The following is a 20,915-nucleotide window of genomic DNA, read 5'->3' as shown; positions in this document are numbered from 1 at the left end:
TCCCCTCCAGCCCTGGGAAGCAGGGCGCCCCCACGTGCTTGGACGTTATCCTGCCCATCCGGCTCCCCAAGCCCGGAGTGCTCCCCCTAGTGCCGGCAGTGGGAGCTCTGCCCTCCCGCCTCCCACCCCACAGATGCAGGGCTGCCAGCCTGCCCCCGCCCCCCACCACCCACCCACAGATGCAGGGCTGCCAGCCGGCCCCGGCCCCACACCCCCACCCACCCACAGATGCAGGGCTGCCAGCCTGCCCCCGCCGCCCCCCCACCCCCACAGATACAGGGCTGCCAGCCTGCCCCCGCCGCCCCCGCCACCCCCACCCACAGATACGGGGCTGCCAGCCGGCCCCGGCCCCACACCCCCACCCACCCACAGATGCAGGCCTGCCAGCCTGCCCCCGCCACCCCCCGCCCCACAGCCAGCACCCCAGCGAGCCAGGGCGCACCGCTGCCCAGAGCATGGCCGCCCACCACTCCCGCACGCATGGCCGGCCTCGCCCACGCCTCCCGCCCCAGGCGGGCCCCCCGGGCGCCCCCACCCCAGCCGGCAGCCCCCCGTGCCGGGCGCCCTCCTGTCCGGCCGCAGCCCCGGGAGCGCTCGCTTCCCATGCCCCCCTACAGTCACTAGCCGCCCCCCCCCGCCACTTCCCCCCCTCCTGAGGCCCCTGGGAGCCCTGCCCTCAGCCCACACCCCAGCTGGCTGCCCCCCACCCTCACCGGCTCCCGCACGCTCACCCTCCCCTCGGACCCCCTCCCCCGCGAGTCCCCCGCCGACGTGGCTCACCTGCGCCGGCCCCGCGGGCGGCTCCCGGTCCCCTGGAAGGCCTGGCGGGCTCGCCTCAGGGCGGCTGTGTGGCCCCGGCTCACGCACTCTGCGCTCGGCCACGCCAGCTCCCGCGCCTCCCAGAAGCCCCCGGGCGCAGGAGAGAAAGTTCTAGGTGGCTCAGGGCAGGGCGACGATTGGCTGCGAGGAGCACGTGAGCGACGCCGCGCGGCGAGGGCTTCACGGCGCTGTCGCAAGGCTCGCAGCCGCGGCAGCACAGCGCGGCTTCCGCCCCTGCCACCGCTGCACAGCGCGGCTTCCGCCCCTGCCGCCCGTGGAGCCGAGAGTCGGCTCGCCCGCAGAGCCCGCTGGGGCCCGTGGGGCCCGCTGCCCGGTCGTCTGTGCCCTGCTGTGCTTGGCAGCGGCACGCAGACGGTCTACGTCCCTCCTGACTTCTCCTCTCGGTGTCCCCATCCCGGGCGGGAGGGGTGACATCTCCATCGGCGGTGCTGGGAAGGTCCGCCTCTCCCTCTGTCCCGTCACCCTCGGTTTCCTGGACAGCAAAGTTCTGTCCCTGGCCACAGACACTCCTGGGAACTAGCGCTGCGCGTCCCTCACTGCTGACCCTGCCATCGTTCTGACCTCCCATCCCAGGGACCTGCCTCTGTCTTTAACTCGGCTTGGTCCACTGTCAGCACGGTCGCTCCGACTTCCTTAGCTGCTCTTTCTGTGGGACAGCACTCGGAATCCTCTTACTATCCGCTCGCCTGAGGCTTTGCTGTCCAATCGCAGCGCCTGTGGGCAGCAAAAGCCTGGCTCTCGGCTTCATCCAGACAGTCTCTGCCTTTTAATCGCACGGTTTAACCCGTTAACATCGAGTGTGGTTTCTCCTATGGCTGGATTTACGTCCAGCCCTTTACCGGCTGCCTGAGTCTGTTGCAGATACTGAGGAAAAAATACCAGAGACCGGGTGGCTTATAAACAGCAGACGTTCATTTCTCACAGTTCCGGAGGCTGAGAAGTCCAGAAGCGAGGTACCGGCAGATGCCGTGTCCGGCGAGGACCTGCTTCCTACTTCACACACAGACATCCTCTCACCATGTCCTCGCTATGGCAGAAGCGGGTGAGGGAGCTCTCCGGGGTCTCTCTTACAAGGTCACTAATCCCGTTCATGGGGGCTCCACCCCCAGGAACCAATCACCTCCCAAAGGCTCCACCTCCAAATACCATGGCGTGGAGGGGGTCGATTACACAGGTGAATCTGGGGGAGGACACAGACATTCGCTGCACAGCACTCTCTGCCCATCTCTCTCTCTTCCTATGTTCCCCTTTTCCTGCCTGAGATAGTCAAAAATTTTTTATTGCATTTTAACTTACTATTGCCTTTTGAGGCTATTATCGCTTTGAAATGCTTTTGCGGGTTGCTCGAGAGATTATAATCTATTTCCTTAACTTTTCACTGTCCACTTGTGGCTAATGTTGTACCACTTCACGTAAATGTAAGAAGCTTTCCACCATACAGATTCATTCCCCCTCCACCCATCCTTTATGCTGCAGTCGCCACATGAAGTACGCTTACAGATATTAGAGTGCTATCTTTTGAGACTGTATTTTTCATTCACCAGAGAATTATTTCTGTTCTATCCTCAAAATCTTTCCATCTTTCCAAATTGCTTTCTAGCCGCTCTTGACTTGTAATTGCACTGGTTCCCTTGGCAAAACTGGAGCGGGCCCCCTCTTTCCTGAGGCAGATCACCCTTGCGTATTTTTCCACATTATGCTCATCCATAGGCAATTTCAAAAGAGCTCTCTATCTGGTATGAAAAACTTCATCATTGCCCTCTCTGGGTGTTCCTGGCACTCTAGGCACACATGCATTGTGGCGCTCCTGGCTCTCCTCTCTGACCAAACTGGCCACACTTTCTCCCCCTGTCCCCTCCCTTTAATGCTGGCTGGGCCTTTAAGATCAAGCTCAGAACACGTGTCCTCCACGAAGCCCCTGTGGATTCCCCCAGACTGAGTTCCACCTTATCAACGTGGATCCCGCTCTGGCCCACGCACACACTCCATGCCCAGCACGCTCAGTCCCAGCTGCTCTGTCTGTGCTGCTCCAACAAAGGACAGAGGCCTCTACATACAGGTCAAGCAAGCACCGATGTGTACAAAGTCCTAAGGAGGTGCCCAGCACTTGGCAAGTGCTCAAGGAGGGCCACTGTCGTCCGTCCTGCCACCACTATTGCGTCTCCTCCAGCATTAGTCCCTCCCTCTCCGTGTGCCCAGCTGCTGGCGCAGGGGCTGACCATGCCTAACAGAACAGCCACCCTGAGCTTTGAGTGAACAGGCCGGCAACAAACCTCACTGAAAGCCCCCTCACTCACCCCCTCTCCCCCTGCCGCCGGCGCCCATCCCCCGGAGAGGAAAGCACTGGGTCTGGGGCCTCTTGGTAACCAATGAAAGAAACAGCCCCCCAGGGTGTGTGTTTGACCCCTAGTTGAGCAGTTGTATCTGACAGAGGTGGAAGGCAGTCTCCTCACTAGATCTGCTGGGGCCCTGCGTCACCGTGGGGGCCACCTGCAGGGTGCTCATTCATCTCTCAGCTGCTCCCTCCCTTCCTCTCTCCGTCTGCCCCTCCAGGCCCTTCTGGCCTTGGCAGCTTCGCCGCCCGCTGCCCGGCATTCCCCCTCTTTGGGGGGGCACCTAGAGACTGCATCAGCCGGGACTTTCCCACAGTCAGAGCCCAGGGCCCTGAGGTCTGCGGGGCCCGCCCTCCATCCCCAGGTGCCAGGGGTCTTTGCCCCTATGGGGTGGGCTCAGCTCTCCCCGACCTGCTCCAAGTCTTGCCCTTTCCAGGACCTCCCAGAGGCCACTTGGGCCACTTTACCTGTTGGCCATCACCCTGTGCTCCCACTAGGCCAGGGGATTTGCCTGGCATGGTTGGGTGGAGAGGGAGAGAGAGAGGCACGCATACCTCCCAGCCCTCTCAGGAGCCCTTTCCCACATGACCAGGCTGCGTCTCCAGCCATCCGTGCCCAGCGGCCTTCCCGCCCAGTGCCGCTCCCCTCTGGGGGCAGTCAGCACCCAACCCTGGAGCTGGAGCCCCTACCCTGAGCGGTCTCCCTGTAAGTCAGAGCCGGGGGTGCAGGAACACGAATGGATGCACGCGTGTCCCAGCCCACTGCCACCAGGGCAGGGCTCTGCCAGGGACGTGGAGCGACCCAGCTGGACTGCCCTTCCTCTGGTGCCGTCTCAAGCCCAGGGCAGCCCCCGCCTCCGCAGCTCCTCACGGCAATTTCTGTCGTGGCTCTGGCTCACTGGGACCGTGCCTGCAGAATTGCCCAGAACATTTGCACTTTGGTCCTCGGCGGGGCATGAAGAGAGGTGGCATGAACGACAAAAGCAGGGGGCTGAACCGACCCAGGGACGGGGTCTTCTAGGAGTTTGTTCCAGGTGCTCTTTTGATCTGGTAACATGCAATGGTTACGTGGGAATGCGATCCAGGGTGACCTCGCCATAAGGATAGTCTGACTATCCTTAGTGGTACGGACAATAGAGGGTGTTCCATGTGGCTTCTCCCTGTGCCCTGGAGTCCTGGACTTGGGTGACGTTCCCTAATGTGGCATGGATGGGCTGTTAGGAGGTGTGCGTGGAAGTTCTTTCGCATGTGTGTGAGGAAATCCAGGAGGTCAGCTGTGGCTCCCAGTCTGCTTCTGTGTGTGCTGGGGCACGTGGACTTCGGAGCTGCTGTGGCCTCCAGTGTAAAGCAATCGCTCATTTTCAGATCGAGACAGAAGTCCGGTACCGTCCCGCTCACCCTTTGAAGTGGACAACTGAGTGGCATTCGGCACACTCACAGTGTTGTGTGGTCATCACCTCGACCCCAGAACCTTTCCATCACCCAGAGGACACCCTCTACCCAGCCAGTAGTCACCCTCCCCCCACATCTCCCTCTGCCAGGCCTTGCCAACCACTAATCTGCTTTCATTCTCTAGAGATTTACCTATTCTGGACATTTAGTATGAATGGAATCATACAACATGTTGCATTTTCTGGCTTCTTTCATTTAGCTTGATATTTTCAAGTGTCGTCCATGCTGCAGCATGCGTCAGCGCTTCATTCTTTTTTTATGGCTGAATAATAAATAATGTTTATTTATCCATTCATCAGTCAATGAATATTTGGATTGTTTTCACTTTTCAGCAATTATGAACACTGTCGCTACAAACATTTCTGTGCAGGTTTTTGTGTGAACATATGTTTTCATTTCTCTTGGGTAGGTACCTAGGAGTGGAATTGCTGGGTCCTGTGGTAACACTAAGTTTAACCTTTTGAAGAACAGCCCAACTGTTTTCCAAAGTGGCTGCGCCATTTTATGTTCCCACCAGCAACGTTGAGGGGTCCAATATCTCCACTTCCTCGCCAACCTTGTTATTGTCCATCTTTTTGGTTCCAGCCATCCTGGTGGGTATGAAGGGCTATCTCACTGTGGTTTTAATCTACATTTCCCTGATGACTAATGATGCTGAGCAGCTTTAATCTTTAATCCACTGATAATGTAATTCCTGAAAAGGTAGAATTATGTCTGCCATTCTTTTCTATACGTCTTACATCATTCTTGTTCCACTATGTCTCCATTACGGCCTCTTTTGTGTTAAATAGATACCTTCTAGTGTACCAGGTTAATCTCTTGGCATTTCTCTTACTATATTTTTAAGTAATTTGCTTAGTGGCTGTTCTGGGGAATACAGTCCACGTCCTCTGCCTTCCCGCCGGAGCGCTTCCCTCCCCTGGTCCCACTGCTAGCCCCGAGTCACCCAGCTGAGGGCTGCAGCAAAGGCAGAGAGACTGGAGAGAAGGGAGAGGACCGGACCCTGCGTGCAGAGTGAGGGTCCTGGAGGAAGCGTCGAGCCAAAGAGGCTGGAGAGGAAGAAGGGAGGGAGGAGAAAGCTAGGTCCGTGTTGGGAGGGAAGGGGGACCCTTCCTGCAAGTGGCAAGGGCTGCCTGGAGGAAGCCCCTAGGCCCAGATCACTTCTCCGTGGCCTTAGGGGGACACCTGTCCCTACTGCCCAATGGCCCCTGCACCCCTAGGTGCCCACAACAGAAGGGGGGCACTTGGGGCCTCTGTGGGGATGACGGCGACATGAGAGGGGAGCATCGGCCCAGGTTAGGGTGGGACTAGACAGACTCAGTGGGATGCTGCCCTCTCAGCTAGGGCGGTGTGAATGCTGCCCCCAGCCCTCCATACGTGAATAACAGGGAAATGGAAGACCCTTTCTCCCCACGTGCACGTGGTGGGCAGCGGGGTGTGCACCAACTTGGGCCTGGGGATAGCACTCAGAGTCTAATGTCCCTCGGGAAATCCTGGAGAGAGGAGAGACAGGGACATGGCCTGAGGTGGCAAGCCCCAGCTGAGCCCCAGGAGGGGGAGGAGCCATCCTGGAGCCATGGCTGCAGGGGAGAGGGCAGGGGGCAGAGGGCGGGCGCCTGTCCTGGGGGCTGTGCCGGACAAGGCTCAGGGCTCCCAACAACAAGCAATGTGCTTGGCTCTGGCTCAAGGAACCACGGTCCTGGGAACACCAAGTGCAGCCTAAGGGGACAGGAGCTCCTTGTTGCAAACTGCAGTGATGCTGCAGGCTGAGGGGGCAGGCAGGAGGCCCGAGGCTGTGGCCCACAGCGCGGCAGGGGTCACAGGGTCGGTCTGGAGCACACGTGTGAGCTGTGGCCCGGCCCTGCTCATCCCGAGGCCCTGCTGCCCATCTGGGGCCTTCCCCAGGCCTCCCCTAGGGACCATTCTGTCCTGGGAAGGACCCTGCGGGCTCTGGGATGAGAAGGTCAAAGGCGACCCCTCAGCCAAGCTCAGCCCTGCCAGCCCCGCAGGAGCTCCTCACCTTTCTGCACAGCCTCATCTTGCTCCCTCCCGCCGTGTCCTAGGGCCCCACCAACTGCAAGGCTGTGCCAGGCCCCATCAGTCTTGCTCCTTGGCCTCTGTGAGGAGGCCTGACTCCCGAGTGGGGTGGGGGTGGAGGTGGGGGCCCGAGTCTTCCCCGATATGCACCCCCTGCCCACATCAGCCATCTGCCCTCCCCCCACCGTGTCCCATCTTGCCCTGGGCCTCCGCAGAGCCCTGGCGCTGGTCCCCGCATCTCGTGGCCTGAGGGCAGCCGCAGCACGAGACAGCAGGCCTGGGGGGGGGGGGGCGCCCCGGGAGTGCCCCAAGGTCAGACGTGGCAGGGTTAGAGCCCACGTCTACAGGCTCCCTCTCTGGCGTCTGGTGCACTTTCTGGAACAGGGGCTTGGCCAGGCGAGGTCAATGACCTGTTCCAGTCTCACCTCAGCCCCTCTGTCGCTCTCTCTTTTCCGTTTTTGGCAGGACCTGGCCACCCTTGGTTGTCATCAAGCTTGGACCGGGGCTCCGTGTGTCCGTGGTTGGCTGAGAGTGACCCGGGCAGTGTGCACAGAGAAATGGCGCACATCGAGACATCCAGCGGGGCCCAGAGGACGCCAGAGAGACACCCCAACACCTGCCCCGGCAGAGGGCCGGCAACAGGGCCGTGCCGGGATCAGATGGGAGCCAAAGACCAGGGCCTCCTCCCCGGGGCTCTTCTGCCGCCGCCTCTAGGAGCGAGGGCTCTCGCAGATGACTCCAGACTGCACAAGAGGAGAGAAAAGCTGAGAACTCACAGCCATTGTGTCCCCGTGCACAGGCAGTTGCCATGAACGTGTGGCACGTGTCCAGCCAGGCTCTTTCTTGGAGGCTTTAAAAAGGCACTGATGTTGGTGAGATGCGGAAGCAACACATGTTCGCCCCTCGGAGAGAGCGTCCATCACCATTACCCACGCACCATGGGTCTTTCCTTGGGCCGTCTCCTGGGGCTGTCACCATTAATAATCTGCCGCGTCTCTCTCAGCTGTGTTTCTGGGACTGTCACTGCTAGCCACACACCTCGAGCGTCCTTTCCAGGCCTGGGTCGTGTGGTCAGTTGGCCTGGCCTGGAATCCCAGTGCCTCCACTGCAGAGCTGTGGTACTTCGGGTAAGTGCCTGAACCTTCCTGTGCCTGGCGTCCTCATCTGGAGAAGAGGGGTCATTACAGGACCCTCCTCCCCCCAGGGCTCCTCTGAGGACTCGTGGAGCGGGTGCAGGCCCCGTTGCTCAGCCCACTGCCTGGCACAAAATCAGTGCTCAGAGACAGAAGCTCTGAGGGAGAGGCTCACCCTTCTCCCAGGCTCCAAACCCCTTAGCACCTTTGGGGTACATAGCTGGTGGGTGTAGGGCCATTAGTCCCAGATTTCTGCTGTCCTTTGTTTGGCCAGGTGGGATCACGGCTCTCAGACTGCCAAGTGGGACGGGAAGCAAAGTGTGGGGGTGCCATAGAAAGCATTGCCTCGAACAGTGCCAAAGAGAGCACGGCGTGGGACGGCATGCAGCGTGGGGTCACTTTGTGCAGAGCCCAGGTGGGTGTGACCTGGAACACTTGGATCTGGGCTCAGGGAGATTAGGGCCAAGGCTTCGGCAGTACAACGTGCCCCGGAACAGGACCCCAGTTCCCAGAGTACTCCTTGGTAATCTGGGCTGGCTGTCAACCCTGCCGGTGAGAAGCCGCCCCAGCCCGCCTCTGGGATAGGAAAGCAATCTGCTTAGGGGGCTGATCTTTACTCTTTGTGATGGGGACCAGGGCTTCCAATGAGGTGTTAGGAAAACAGGGACCTATGGCTTTCTACCGTGAGAATGGGGGCCATGAGTTTGAGCCCAGGCGGACAGCTGGGGCTGAGAGCAGGGCAGCTGGAGGTGCTGGCGGCCAAACGCTCCCGGGAAGGACTCCCATGTGCAGAGTCTGCTGGCTCGGGAGGCAGGCCCTACTCCAGGCTCCATGAGGGGGTGTGGGGTCTAGAAGAGGATGGTGGCCTTGCGAGGGGCTGAACCCCAAATGACAGGGACTTCGGGTAGGGAAAATCTCAGAGGGCAAAGCGGGCTCCCGGGCATGGGGCCAGCCTGGCTGGGGAGGAATGCGGGCTGCACAGCTCTGGGGGCCCCCAGCAGCAAGAGACCTTGGCCCGTCCCCCAGTCCTGGGGAAGTGGCTGACAGTCACTTGGGCTTGGGACTCTGCCCTACTGGCCCTGGGCGAAGGACTCAGGGGCCTGGGGTAGGGGGTACCCGCTCAACATGCAAAGGAAAAAGGGGGATGAGGGTGGGAAGACAAGTACGCGCTCGTCTCTTTCCAAATCTCTCGCTGGGTGCGGGCAGAGGAGGAAAGGCTGGGAAGGGGTGGCCTCCAGGGGCCCCTCTCTTCTGTGCCAGCCCCAGAAGGAGGAGGGCTGATTCCCAGGGCCCGTGTTGGGCCAGCCTGCCAGGGCCGGCCCTGCGGCAGCTCCCCTCCACGGGCGGGGCGGGGAAGCCGCTGTCCCACGCAGTCCAGGAAGGACTCCAACCCACCACCACCCGCCTCACGCACGCGCACACCCTCTCACACGCGTCCAGTGACGCTCACTCCCACTCGCTCACACGCACACTCACACCTGCTTGGGGAACACGCCCACACAGGTACACTGCACGAGGGAGAGACAAGGGATCAGCCCCTCCCATCCCCTCTCCTCTTGTCCTGCCCCCAAATCCTGAGGGGCTGGTGGAAAGTGGCCAGTGGCCATGGCCCTGCCAAGACACGGGGGACAGACCACCTGGGATGGTGCCTTGCCTGAAGGAGGCAGGGAGAGCAGAGCCCACCTGGGAGCCCCCCGGATCCTGCAGTACCCCTTGATGGGACACGTGCAGGTGTCCCTATAACACGGAGCCAAGTCCATTGGGCCCAAGAGGCTGCAGGCATGGCCCTCACGATCTCCGTCCCGACAGCCCTCGCCGCCCCCTCTCCATTGCCCTGCGTGCCCAGCATCTCCAGGCCCCCCCGCCCCCCGTCCCTGCAGACCCGCTGTCTGCAGCTCTCGCCACACAGCTCAGGGCTCCCCACGTGCTCGGTTCCCACAGGCCGGTTGGACGGCCACAGCCCAGGCCTCAGCTCCCTGCAAGGTCCTCGCCCTGGCCCTCCCTGCTTTGGGAACTGTGTTCTTCTTCTGTACTGTGGGGGTGGTCAGAGACTCTGCCCCTTCAGAATGGCTGGAGGACGCCAGTGGGCACAGACTGGGCAGGCCCTCGAGGGCCCCTCACCATTTCTGGGACAACGGTACCATCCGTCCCCTCTCCTCTCCGCACCTTCGTTCCGTCTCCCGAAGACTCTGAATCAGCTCGGCGCCTGATGGCCGGCTGCCCTCAATTTGTGGTGGGCTCCCAGCCCCCTGAGGTGAGGGCAGAGCCCAGGCAGGTGGAGGCAGATGGCTCCTGGCTCCTGACACCTGACGACACCCTCTCTGAGCACTGCCCCTCCAGCCACGGCGCGCAGAGAGAGGGTCTCAAGGATCAGCAGCATCCTCCATCCTGGGTGGCTGCCCTCCTCAGGTGGCACCGAGGGCTCACTGGGCTGCAGGGACCCAGAGTCCACCTGCTCTGGGCAGGAAGGGGCCACTCCCCAGCTCCTGCCTGCAGCCTCCCACTCACACCCGCTGCCTCCTGCCCGCTCCCAGGACACAGGACTGGTGCCCCTAGGAGTTGGCTGGGAGGGGAGTGGGACAGGAAGGCGGTGCCCCGGCCCCTCGAGGGGCCGCCCTGCCCAGGACTCAAGAGTGGAGGGTGGCTCTCCCTGCCTTTCCTCCCCCGACCCAGGGCATGAGGGCTGTGGAGCCCTCGCCCAGCCCGCCCTCCATCCCTCGGCCATGAAACACCGGCAGGTCCCCAAACGTCCCTCGGTGGCTAGACAGAGGCTGGCCACTTGTCGGCCGGCAGGAGTGGGCTGAGCGGGCAACCACCCCCCAGCCCAGAGTCCTGGGCCCAGCTCCTGGCAGGGGCATCTGACCTCAGGCCTGGGCCCTTCTGTGGCCCGCTGGTCTCTGGGATTGCACACGTGACCTCTCTGACCCGTCTGGGTGCCCTGAGCCCCTACAGCGGTGCCAGGGATCCTGGAGCCCTGGATCCTGCCTGTGGTTCCTCCCCCTCCCTTCAACGTCTAGCCCACTTATTTCTGGGGACACCCCGAGTTTCCTGGGGACCCAACCAGCCACTGCCCATGCCCACAAGTTCCTGTCACTCAGCTCCGTCCAGCCCAGGGGACGACACAGCCCCTCCTGGCCCCTGTCCTGATCATACCCCAATGCAGGTGACAGGCCACTGTTGCCCCCACCCCCACCCCCAGCAGACCCTTGCCTCAGTTGCCCACAGCAGAGACGGACGACACGCAGCTGGAACGATCAATGAAATTTACTGAAGAGAACCACTTACTGAAACCATTGCAGAGAAGGGAATGACAACACGGAGAGGAACTTCTAACGGCCGCTACAGCCCACAGGTCTCGGGGACAGTCAGTCTCTACCGGGGTGCCTCAGCTGCCCCCCATGCTGAGGCCCTCCCACCACAGTCTCCCTTCCTGGGAGCCCCACGGTCAGCCTCTTGGCAGAACGATGGACACTGGCAATGTCTTCTCACTCCAGGGCACCCCCTCCCCCTCTGGCTGACATTCTGGGGCGGGGCCCTGCCCTATGGGCCACATAGGACAGTCACAGGACGCTGGAAAATACAACAGGGGGACACCACACCAAGCCCAGGAAACTGAGCCACAAGTAACAGCAGGTTGGCACATGAGAGCACAGTCCCAGTGGAGCCTGCCGCAGCCCCTCCATGTCCCTGCTCCAGTTCTTCCTTCCCGAGGTCCCGGGGTGAGCGCCGGCCACGCCCTCGTCTGTCCATCCTTCCAGGCATCTCCTGGGACTGGGTTCGGGGACTCTGGGGTGGGGTGGGGGCCACTGCTCAGATAAGCACACATCTCCACAGGAACAAGCAGCGGTTGGCCTACATCTCCACCGAGAAGGCAGAGTTGAGCTCACGGCACCGGACGAGAGTGAGCAGAGCCCGGGCTGGCACTGAAGCTCACAGCACGTGCCAGGGCCGAGAGGGTGCTGCCTGCTAGGCCAGGACCCCCACCCCGGGAGCACACACACCTAACGGCTCTGCACAGAAATGATGGCACGTGTGTGTGTATGTTTTGGGGGTGGATTACTTGACACGTGGGTAACTACAGGGTCCACAGAGATACAAGTGGGCTTCCCAGAACAGGGAGAAGCCTGCCCCAGGTGACAGTGAACGGGGGTCCCCTTGTTGGGAGGCCCAGACAGCTGGCACCCTTGAGATGACCTCCTAACGTCTCCCAGGCCCGTGCAGGTGGTGGCAGACGTCCTCAGGTGCCCCTCACCCAGGCCGGGGCTGCCACTCGGGGGAGCCACCAGGCTGGCTGCCTGAGTTGGCAGGGCTTGGGATGGGGCTTGGGCTCGGTGTGGTGCTGCCTTGAGCGGGGCTACACCTCTCCCCTGCCCATTTGGGGTAACATATGGTCATCTTGGTCACTTGGAACGGCTGACGGTGCGGGTCATGGCCCCTTGGGGATCGTGAGGGGCCAGGGGCTTGGTTTGGGCTGGACGGGCCCCTCCCTCGGCCTGGTCCCCATGTGGGGTGAGGCGGCTACCCTGGCCTCGCCTCCCCCTGCCTCCAGGGCTCTGCTGCCTGGGAGGAGAGAAGGCCCCTGGGCCTTTTGAGCCTACTTGCCCGAGGAGGACTCGGGGCGGCTCATCTCCTCAGCCCCGTCCTCGTTTCCTGGCTCCTCCTGGATGAGCCCCTCCTTGGGGGTCTGCTCGGCCTCCTGGTCTCCCACCTGGGCGAGGCCTTCCGGGTTACCGCCAGGACCTCCTGGGCCCGCCCCAGAGGCACTGACCATTTGAGCAGGGGCGGGGCCCCCGGGGGCCCCCGAGTGTCCTGCCTGACCTAGCCCCGCACGAGTAGGAACATTTTCACCTTCCCCAGTGGCAGAAGAGGACTCGGTGGTCTCCTCAGGGGCAGGGGCTGCCACGGCAGCATCATGGGTGTCAGGAGCTGCCTCATCGGCCTCTTCACGGGCCGGGGCAGCGTCAGCGGTGTCTTCACAGGTCAGGGCGGCCTGGGCAGCATCTTCACGAGCCCAGGCGGCCTGGGCAGCATCATGGGGGTCAGGAGCAGCCTCTCCAGGGTCGACTGTGACAGGAACTGCCCCATCGGCCACTTCACGTGCCGGGGCAGCGTCGGCTGTGTCTTGCTTGGAAAGGGCAGCCAGGGTGGTATCTTCCTCGGGTGGGGAAGGCTTGCTTTCTTCTGCAGTGACAGGGGTGCCCTCAGTGGTGACCTCATTGGCTGGGAGGCAATCTTCATGGGTCCGGGCAGCATCTTCACAGGCCAGCGCGGCCAGGCAGTCCTGCGCAGGGGTGTCGGGATTTTCCTCCAGGAGGCCGCACATGAGATCCAGCGCGGGGCCACCCAAGCTCTCCACCAGTCTCCTCCTCCTCTCCCTCTCTGACATGAGGCACCACAGGTACAGCGTGTCGTTGGCATGGTGCAGCCAGCTCTCAAAAGACTCTTCTCCACAGCCCGGCTCTTCCACCCCAGAAAACCTTCTCAGTACCCGGTAGGCCATAGCATCGAGCAGAGGCTGCAAGGTCTGCCGCCAGTGCTGGCTCCGGGCTGCTGCCTCGTTGATGGCTCTTGCCACACCTGCAGCTCCTTCGTCACCTGGAGCCTCCGCCTCAGCTGCAGCTCCTGCCATGCTCACAGATCCTGCCACGCCTGCAACTCCCGTGTCCCCTGCGGCTCCCTCTTCATCTGACGCTCCTGCTTCCTCTTCAGCTCCTGCCTCGCCCTCAGCTCCCTCCTCACGCTCAGCTTTGTCCTCACCTGCGGCTTCTTCCTCACTTGGGGCTCCTGCCTCACCTGGGACTCCCGGGCCTCCAGCCTCACCTGTGGCTTCTTCCTCAGCCACAGCTCTTGTCACATCTTCAGCTCCATCCTCACCGGCAGTGACTGCCTCCTCTGGGGCCCCTGCCTCAGACACACCTGCAGCTCCTTCCTCACCTGGAGCCTCCGCCTCAGCTGCAGCTCCTGCCATGCTCACAGATCCTGCCACGCCTGCAACTCTTGTGTCCCCTGCAGCTCCCTCTTCATCTAAGGATCCTGCTTCCTCTTCAGCTCCTGCCTCGCCCTCAGCTCCCTCCTCACGCTCAGCTTTGTCCTCACCTGCGGCTTCTTCCTCACTTGGGGCTCCTGCCTCACCTGGGACTCCCGGGCCTCCAGCCTCACCTGTGGCTTCTTCCTCAGCCACAGCTCTTGCCACATCTTCAGCTCCATCCTCACCGGCAGTGACTGCCTCCTCTGGGGCCCCTGCCTCAGACACACCTGCAGCTCCTTCCTCACCTGGAGCCTCTGCCTCAGCTGCAGCTCCTGCCATGCTCACAGATCCTGCCACGCCTGCAACTCTTGTGTCCCCTGCAGCTCCCTCTTCATCTGAGGATCCTGCTTCCTCTGCAGCTCCTGCCTCGCCCTCAGCTTCCTCCTCACTCTCAGCTTCTCCCTCACCTGTGGCTTCTTCCTCACCTGCAGCTCTTGCCACATCTCCAACTTCCTCCTCACCGGCAGCTTCCCTCTCAACTGGGGCTCCTGCCACATCTTCAGCTCCATCCTCACCGGCAGTGACTGCCTCACCGGCAGTTCCTGCCTCCTCTGGGGCCCCTGCCTCAGACACACCTGCAGCTCCTTCCTCACCTGGAGCCTCCGCCTCAGCTGCAGCTCCTGCCATGCTCACAGATCCTGCCACGCCTGCAACTCTTGTGTCCCCTGCAGCTCCCTCTTCATCTGAGGATCCTGCTTCCTCTCCAGCTCCTGCCTCACCCTCAGCTCCCTCCTCCCCTGCGGCTGCCTCCTCCCCTGCAGCTCTGGCCACACCTGCCCTGCCAGCCACTGCTTGCCTCTGGGGCTGTGCAGGGAAATTGGGTCTATCCCGTGACTCAGAATCAGGGCCCTGGGGCAGGAAGAACACATCCCAGAGTCCCCCCTTGCCTGGTATCTGTCGGGGGACCAAACTTCGATTTAAATACTCAGTGAACTCCACCAAAGCGACCCTCAACCCGAGCTCCTTTCTGAAGACGTTGCCCAGCACTCGGTACCTGCCCAGGGGCCACAGGGCAGCCCGCACGGCCTCCTGGAATTCCCGGTCCTCGCAGTCCTCCGGGATGCCCAGGATGAGCAGGGAGCGCTGTGCGTTTGCGCCACTCCACCTGCACCAGTCCCGCAGCATCACCAGTGGCGTCACCATCACTGAGGACCTGAGGGCGGCCAGAAGGGACTGGACGGGCGTGCACGGACTCTCGCAGTGTGGGCCTCGGCCTGCGGGTGCAAAGGGGAGAGAGGCGTGTCTGTGCCACACAGCCCACCCCACCGCCCCAGCCAGAGCCCCGGGCCCCTCACGCTGGGCCCTGGAGCGCCTCCTCTCCCTGCTGGCTTCGTCGTTGGATCTTAGGAGACCTCTTCGATCATAAACCACGTTGCTTCACAAGATGGAAGGCTACCCACATTTTCTACCTCCTCTAGCCTCGGGGCTGGGGGGGTCGCCTTGTTCCCCAAGGACTCTCACGTTTTCCAATTTGGGGCATGAATTTCCCCAGGATCCTGCCTCCTTCTCTTCCACGTGCTCTGGCCTGCAGTGACAGCCCTCTTTCCTTCCTTCCCGGCAGGGTGACTCCTGTCCTCTCTCTGTTCGGGGTCGCTCTAGGCTGGGCTCCGGCCCAGTTCCACGCTGCCTGAGCAGAGCCCGCGGAGGGCCCGCCCTGTCCCTCCCTCTCCCCCGCTCTCTCTCACTGACCTCCCCTCTGGGCGCTCTGGTCTCTTCCGTAGGGCACGTTGGGCTCTCTCTGCTCTTCTCTTTCTAGCTTCCTTCAAGGGACATCAGGGCCCCGAGTCCGTGTCCTCCTCCTGTTCTACGGCGCACACTTAGAGCTGTCTGTCTTCCTCCGATCGATCGCTTCCTGCGCTGCCTCCCACTACTTTGGGGAAGTTGTATTTTTCTATCACTCGGTTTGAAACGCTTCCTGAGTTCCTCTGATTTCCTCTGATTGCTTCGTCCACCTACAGGTTTGCAAATCTTTAGAGACGGGTTAATCGTTGTTAACGTCAAATAAAATCCCCCGGCGACCAGGCAACTTATTCTGTCAAAGCGCAACCCTTTTAAACTTAGGGAGACGCTCCTAGGGCCCGAAGTATGGCGTCCCCCGGTGACCCCTGCGAAGGGCCTCTACTTTCCGCGGAGGCCAAGGCCCTGGCCCTCCACCGCGGCAATCTCTGTGCACCCTCCACTGAGGCGACCTGGAGCTTCTCAGACACCCGCTGCGGGGGGCAGAGCCCCTCCCCGGACCCTCCCCCACTCCACCGCCCAGGGCACCAGCCTCCCGCAGACCACTGCCTCCCCGGCGCCTCGCCCTCTCTGTGGCACCTGCACCCATGCTGCCAGGCCCTCCTCTCCCGCACCCCTCCTCAGCCAGTGGCCCCCCACCTTCCCGCCCATCCCCCTGCCCATGCCCGGGCGCATCCTCCCCCGACCCGAAAAGCGCCCTCCCCCCCAGCTGGGAGCGCTCCCCTCCAGCCCTGGGAAGCAGGGCGCCCCCACGTGCTTGGACGTTATCCTGCCCATCCGGCTCCCCAAGCCCGGAGTGCTCCCCCTAGTGCCGGCAGTGGGAGCTCTGCCCTCCCGCCTCCCACCCCACAGATGCAGGGCTGCCAGCCTGCCCCCGCCCCCCACCACCCACCCACAGATGCAGGGCTGCCAGCCGGCCCCGGCCCCACACCCCCACCCACCCACAGATGCAGGGCTGCCAGCCTGCCCCCGCCGCCCCCCCACCCCCACAGATACAGGGCTGCCAGCCTGCCCCCGCCGCCCCCGCCACCCCCACCCACAGATACGGGGCTGCCAGCCGGCCCCGGCCCCACACCCCCACCCACCCACAGATGCAGGCCTGCCAGCCTGCCCCCGCCACCCCCCGCCCCACAGCCAGCACCCCAGCGAGCCAGGGCGCACCGCTGCCCAGAGCATGGCCGCCCACCACTCCCGCACGCATGGCCGGCCTCGCCCACGCCTCCCGCCCCAGGCGGACCCCCCGGGCGCCCCCACCCCAGCCGGCAGCCCCCCGTGCCGGGCGCCCTCCTGTCCGGCCGCAGCCCCGGGAGCGCTCGCTTCCCATGCCCCCCTACAGTCACTAGCCGCCCCCCCCGCCACTTCCCCCCCTCCTGAGGCCCCTGGGAGCCCTGCCCTCAGCCCACACCCCAGCTGGCTGCCCCCCACCCTCACCGGCTCCCGCACGCTCACCCTCCCCTCGGACCCCCTCCCCCGCGAGTCCCCCGCCGACGTGGCTCACCTGCGCCGGCCCCGCGGGCGGCTCCCGGTCCCCTGGAAGGCCTGGCGGGCTCGCCTCAGGGCGGCTGTGTGGCCCCGGCTCACGCACTCTGCGCTCGGCCACGCCAGCTCCCGCGCCTCCCAGAAGCCCCCGGGCGCAGGAGAGAAAGTTCTAGGTGGCTCAGGGCAGGGCGACGATTGGCTGCGAGGAGCACGTGAGCGACGCCGCGCGGCGAGGGCTTCACGGCGCTGTCGCAAGGCTCGCAGCCGCGGCAGCACAGCGCGGCTTCCGCCCCTGCCACCGCTGCACAGCGCGGCTTCCGCCCCTGCCGCCCGTGGAGCCGAGAGTCGGCTCGCCCGCAGAGCCCGCTGGGGCCCGTGGGGCCCGCTGCCCGGTCGTCTGTGCCCTGCTGTGCTTGGCAGCGGCACGCAGACGGTCTACGTCCCTCCTGACTTCTCCTCTCGGTGTCCCCATCCCGGGCGGGAGGGGTGACATCTCCATCGGCGGTGCTGGGAAGGTCCGCCTCTCCCTCTGTCCCGTCACCCTCGGTTTCCTGGACAGCAAAGTTCTGTCCCTGGCCACAGACACTCCTGGGAACTAGCGCTGCGCGTCCCTCACTGCTGACCCTGCCATCGTTCTGACCTCCCATCCCAGGGACCTGCCTCTGTCTTTAACTCGGCTTGGTCCACTGTCAGCACGGTCGCTCCGACTTCCTTAGCTGCTCTTTCTGTGGGACAGCACTCGGAATCCTCTTACTATCCGCTCGCCTGAGGCTTTGCTGTCCAATCGCAGCGCCTGTGGGCAGCAAAAGCCTGGCTCTCGGCTTCATCCAGACAGTCTCTGCCTTTTAATCGCACGGTTTAACCCGTTAACATCGAGTGTGGTTTCTCCTATGGCTGGATTTACGTCCAGCCCTTTACCGGCTGCCTGAGTCTGTTGCAGATACTGAGGAAAAAATACCAGAGACCGGGTGGCTTATAAACAGCAGACGTTCATTTCTCACAGTTCCGGAGGCTGAGAAGTCCAGAAGCGAGGTACCGGCAGATGCCGTGTCCGGCGAGGACCTGCTTCCTACTTCACACACAGACATCCTCTCACCATGTCCTCGCTATGGCAGAAGCGGGTGAGGGAGCTCTCCGGGGTCTCTCTTACAAGGTCACTAATCCCGTTCATGGGGGCTCCACCCCCAGGAACCAATCACCTCCCAAAGGCTCCACCTCCAAATACCATGGCGTGGAGGGGGTCGATTACACAGGTGAATCTGGGGGAGGACACAGACATTCGCTGCACAGCACTCTCTGCCCATCTCTCTCTCTTCCTATGTTCCCCTTTTCCTGCCTGAGATAGTCAAAAATTTTTTATTGCATTTTAACTTACTATTGCCTTTTGAGGCTATTATCGCTTTGAAATGCTTTTGCGGGTTGCTCGAGAGATTATAATCTATTTCCTTAACTTTTCACTGTCCACTTGTGGCTAATGTTGTACCACTTCACGTAAATGTAAGAAGCTTTCCACCATACAGATTCATTCCCCCTCCACCCATCCTTTATGCTGCAGTCGCCACATGAAGTACGCTTACAGATATTAGAGTGCTATCTTTTGAGACTGTATTTTTCATTCACTAGAGAATTATTTCTGTTCTATCCTCAAAATCTTTCCATCCTTCCAAATTGCTTTCTAGCCGCTCTTGACTTGTAATTGCACTGGTTCCCTTAGCAAAACTGGAGCGGGCCCCCTCTTTCCTGAGGCAGATCACCCTTGCGTATTTTTCCACATTATGCTCATCCATAGGCAATTTCAAAAGAGCTCTCTATCTGGTATGAAAAACTTCATCATTGCCCTCTCTGGGCGTTCCTGGCACTCTAGGCACACATGCATTGTGGCGCTCCTGGCTCTCCTCTCTGACCAAACTGGCCACACTTTCTCCCCCTGTCCCCTCCCTTTAATGCTGGCTGGGCCTTTAAGATCAAGCTCAGAACACGTGTCCTCCACGAAGCCCCTGTGGATTCCCCCAGACTGAGTTCCACCTTATCAACGTGGATCCCGCTCTGGCCCACGCACACACTCCATGCCCAGCACGCTCAGTCCCAGCTGCTCTGTCTGTGCTGCTCCAACAAAGGACAGAGGCCTCTACATACAGGTCAAGCAAGCACCGATGTGTACAAAGTCCTAAGGAGGTGCCCAGCACTTGGCAAGTGCTCAAGGAGGGCCACTGTCGTCCGTCCTGCCACCACTATTGCGTCTCCTCCAGCATTAGTCCCTCCCTCTCCGTGTGCCCAGCTGCTGGCGCAGGGGCTGACCATGCCTAACAGAACAGCCACCCTGAGCTTTGAGTGAACAGGCCGGCAACAAACCTCACTGAAAGCCCCCTCACTCACCCCCTCTCCCCCTGCCGCCGGCGCCCATCCCCCGGAGAGGAAAGCACTGGGTCTGGGGCCTCTTGGTAACCAATGAAAGAAACAGCCCCCCAGGGTGTGTGTTTGACCCCTAGTTGAGCAGTTGTATCTGACAGAGGTGGAAGGCAGTCTCCTCACTAGATCTGCTGGGGCCCTGCGTCACCGTGGGGGCCACCTGCAGGGTGCTCATTCATCTCTCAGCTGCTCCCTCCCTTCCTCTCTCCGTCTGCCCCTCCAGGCCCTTCTGGCCTTGGCAGCTTCGCCGCCCGCTGCCCGGCATTCCCCCTCTTTGGGGGGGCACCTAGAGACTGCATCAGCCGGGACTTTCCCACAGTCAGAGCCCAGGGCCCTGAGGTCTGCGGGGCCCGCCCTCCATCCCCAGGTGCCAGGGGTCTTTGCCCCTATGGGGTGGGCTCAGCTCTCCCCGACCTGCTCCAAGTCTTGCCCTTTCCAGGACCTCCCAGAGGCCACTTGGGCCACTTTACCTGTTGGCCATCACCCTGTGCTCCCACTAGGCCAGGGGATTTGCCTGGCATGGTTGGGTGGAGAGGGAGAGAGAGAGGCACGCATACCTCCCAGCCCTCTCAGGAGCCCTTTCCCACATGACCAGGCTGCGTCTCCAGCCATCCGTGCCCAGCGGCCTTCCCGCCCAGTGCCGCTCCCCTCTGGGGGCAGTCAGCACCCAACCCTGGAGCTGGAGCCCCTACCCTGAGCGGTCTCCCTGTAAGTCAGAGCCGGGGGTGCAGGAACACGAATGGATGCACGCGTGTCCCAGCCCACTGCCACCAGGGCAGGGCTCTGCCAGGGACGTGGAGCGACCCAGCTGGACTGCCCTTCCTCTGGTGCCGTCTCAAGCCCAGGGCAGCCCCCGCCTCCGCAGCTCCTCACGGCAATTTCTGTCGTGGCTCTGGCTCACTGGGACCGTGCCTGCAGAATTGCCCAGAACATTTGCACTTTGGTCCTCGGCGGGGCATGAAGAGAGGTGGCATGAACGACAAAAGCAGGGGGCTGAACCGACCCAGGGACGGGGTCTTCTAGGAGTTTGTTCCAGGTGCTCTTTTGATCTGGTAACATGCAATGGTTACGTGGGAATGCGATCCAGGGTGACCTCGCCATAAGGATAGTCTGACTATCCTTAGTGGTACGGACAATAGAGGGTGTTCCATGTGGCTTCTCCCTGTGCCCTGGAGTCCTGGACTTGGGTGACGTTCCCTAATGTGGCATGGATGGGCTGTTAGGAGGTGTGCGTGGAAGTTCTTTCGCATGTGTGTGAGGAAATCCAGGAGGTCAGCTGTGGCTCCCAGTCTGCTTCTGTGTGTGCTGGGGCACGTGGACTTCGGAGCTGCTGTGGCCTCCAGTGTAAAGCAATCGCTCATTTTCAGATCGAGACAGAAGTCCGGTACCGTCCCGCTCACCCTTTGAAGTGGACAACTGAGTGGCATTCGGCACACTCACAGTGTTGTGTGGTCATCACCTCGACCCC

General features: G+C 62.1%; 1 protein-coding gene across 1 annotated transcript; it reads right to left on the bottom strand.

Annotated features, from left to right (window-relative positions):
* Positions 1-11,059: 11,059 nt before the first annotated feature.
* Positions 11,060-15,023, bottom strand: LOC139042635 (paraneoplastic antigen Ma6E-like). The gene has a single exon (XM_070501798.1). The coding sequence runs from the start codon at positions 14,963-14,965 to the stop codon at positions 12,389-12,391; it is 2,577 nt and encodes an 858-aa protein (XP_070357899.1). The 5' UTR covers positions 14,966-15,023; the 3' UTR covers positions 11,060-12,388.
* Positions 15,024-20,915: the final 5,892 nt, after the last annotated feature.

Source organism: Equus asinus, chromosome X (assembly GCF_041296235.1).
Source record: "Equus asinus isolate D_3611 breed Donkey chromosome X, EquAss-T2T_v2, whole genome shotgun sequence".
Classification (NCBI taxonomy): domain Eukaryota; kingdom Metazoa; phylum Chordata; class Mammalia; order Perissodactyla; family Equidae; genus Equus; species Equus asinus.
This window is presented reverse-complemented; position numbering and strand designations above follow the sequence as displayed.

Bases quoted from the DNA above. Each gene is read 5' to 3' on its own strand.
- LOC139042635 (XM_070501798.1), bottom strand. From the start codon at position 14,965: ATGGTGACGCCACTGGTGATGCTGCGGGACTGGTGCAGGTGGAGTGGC.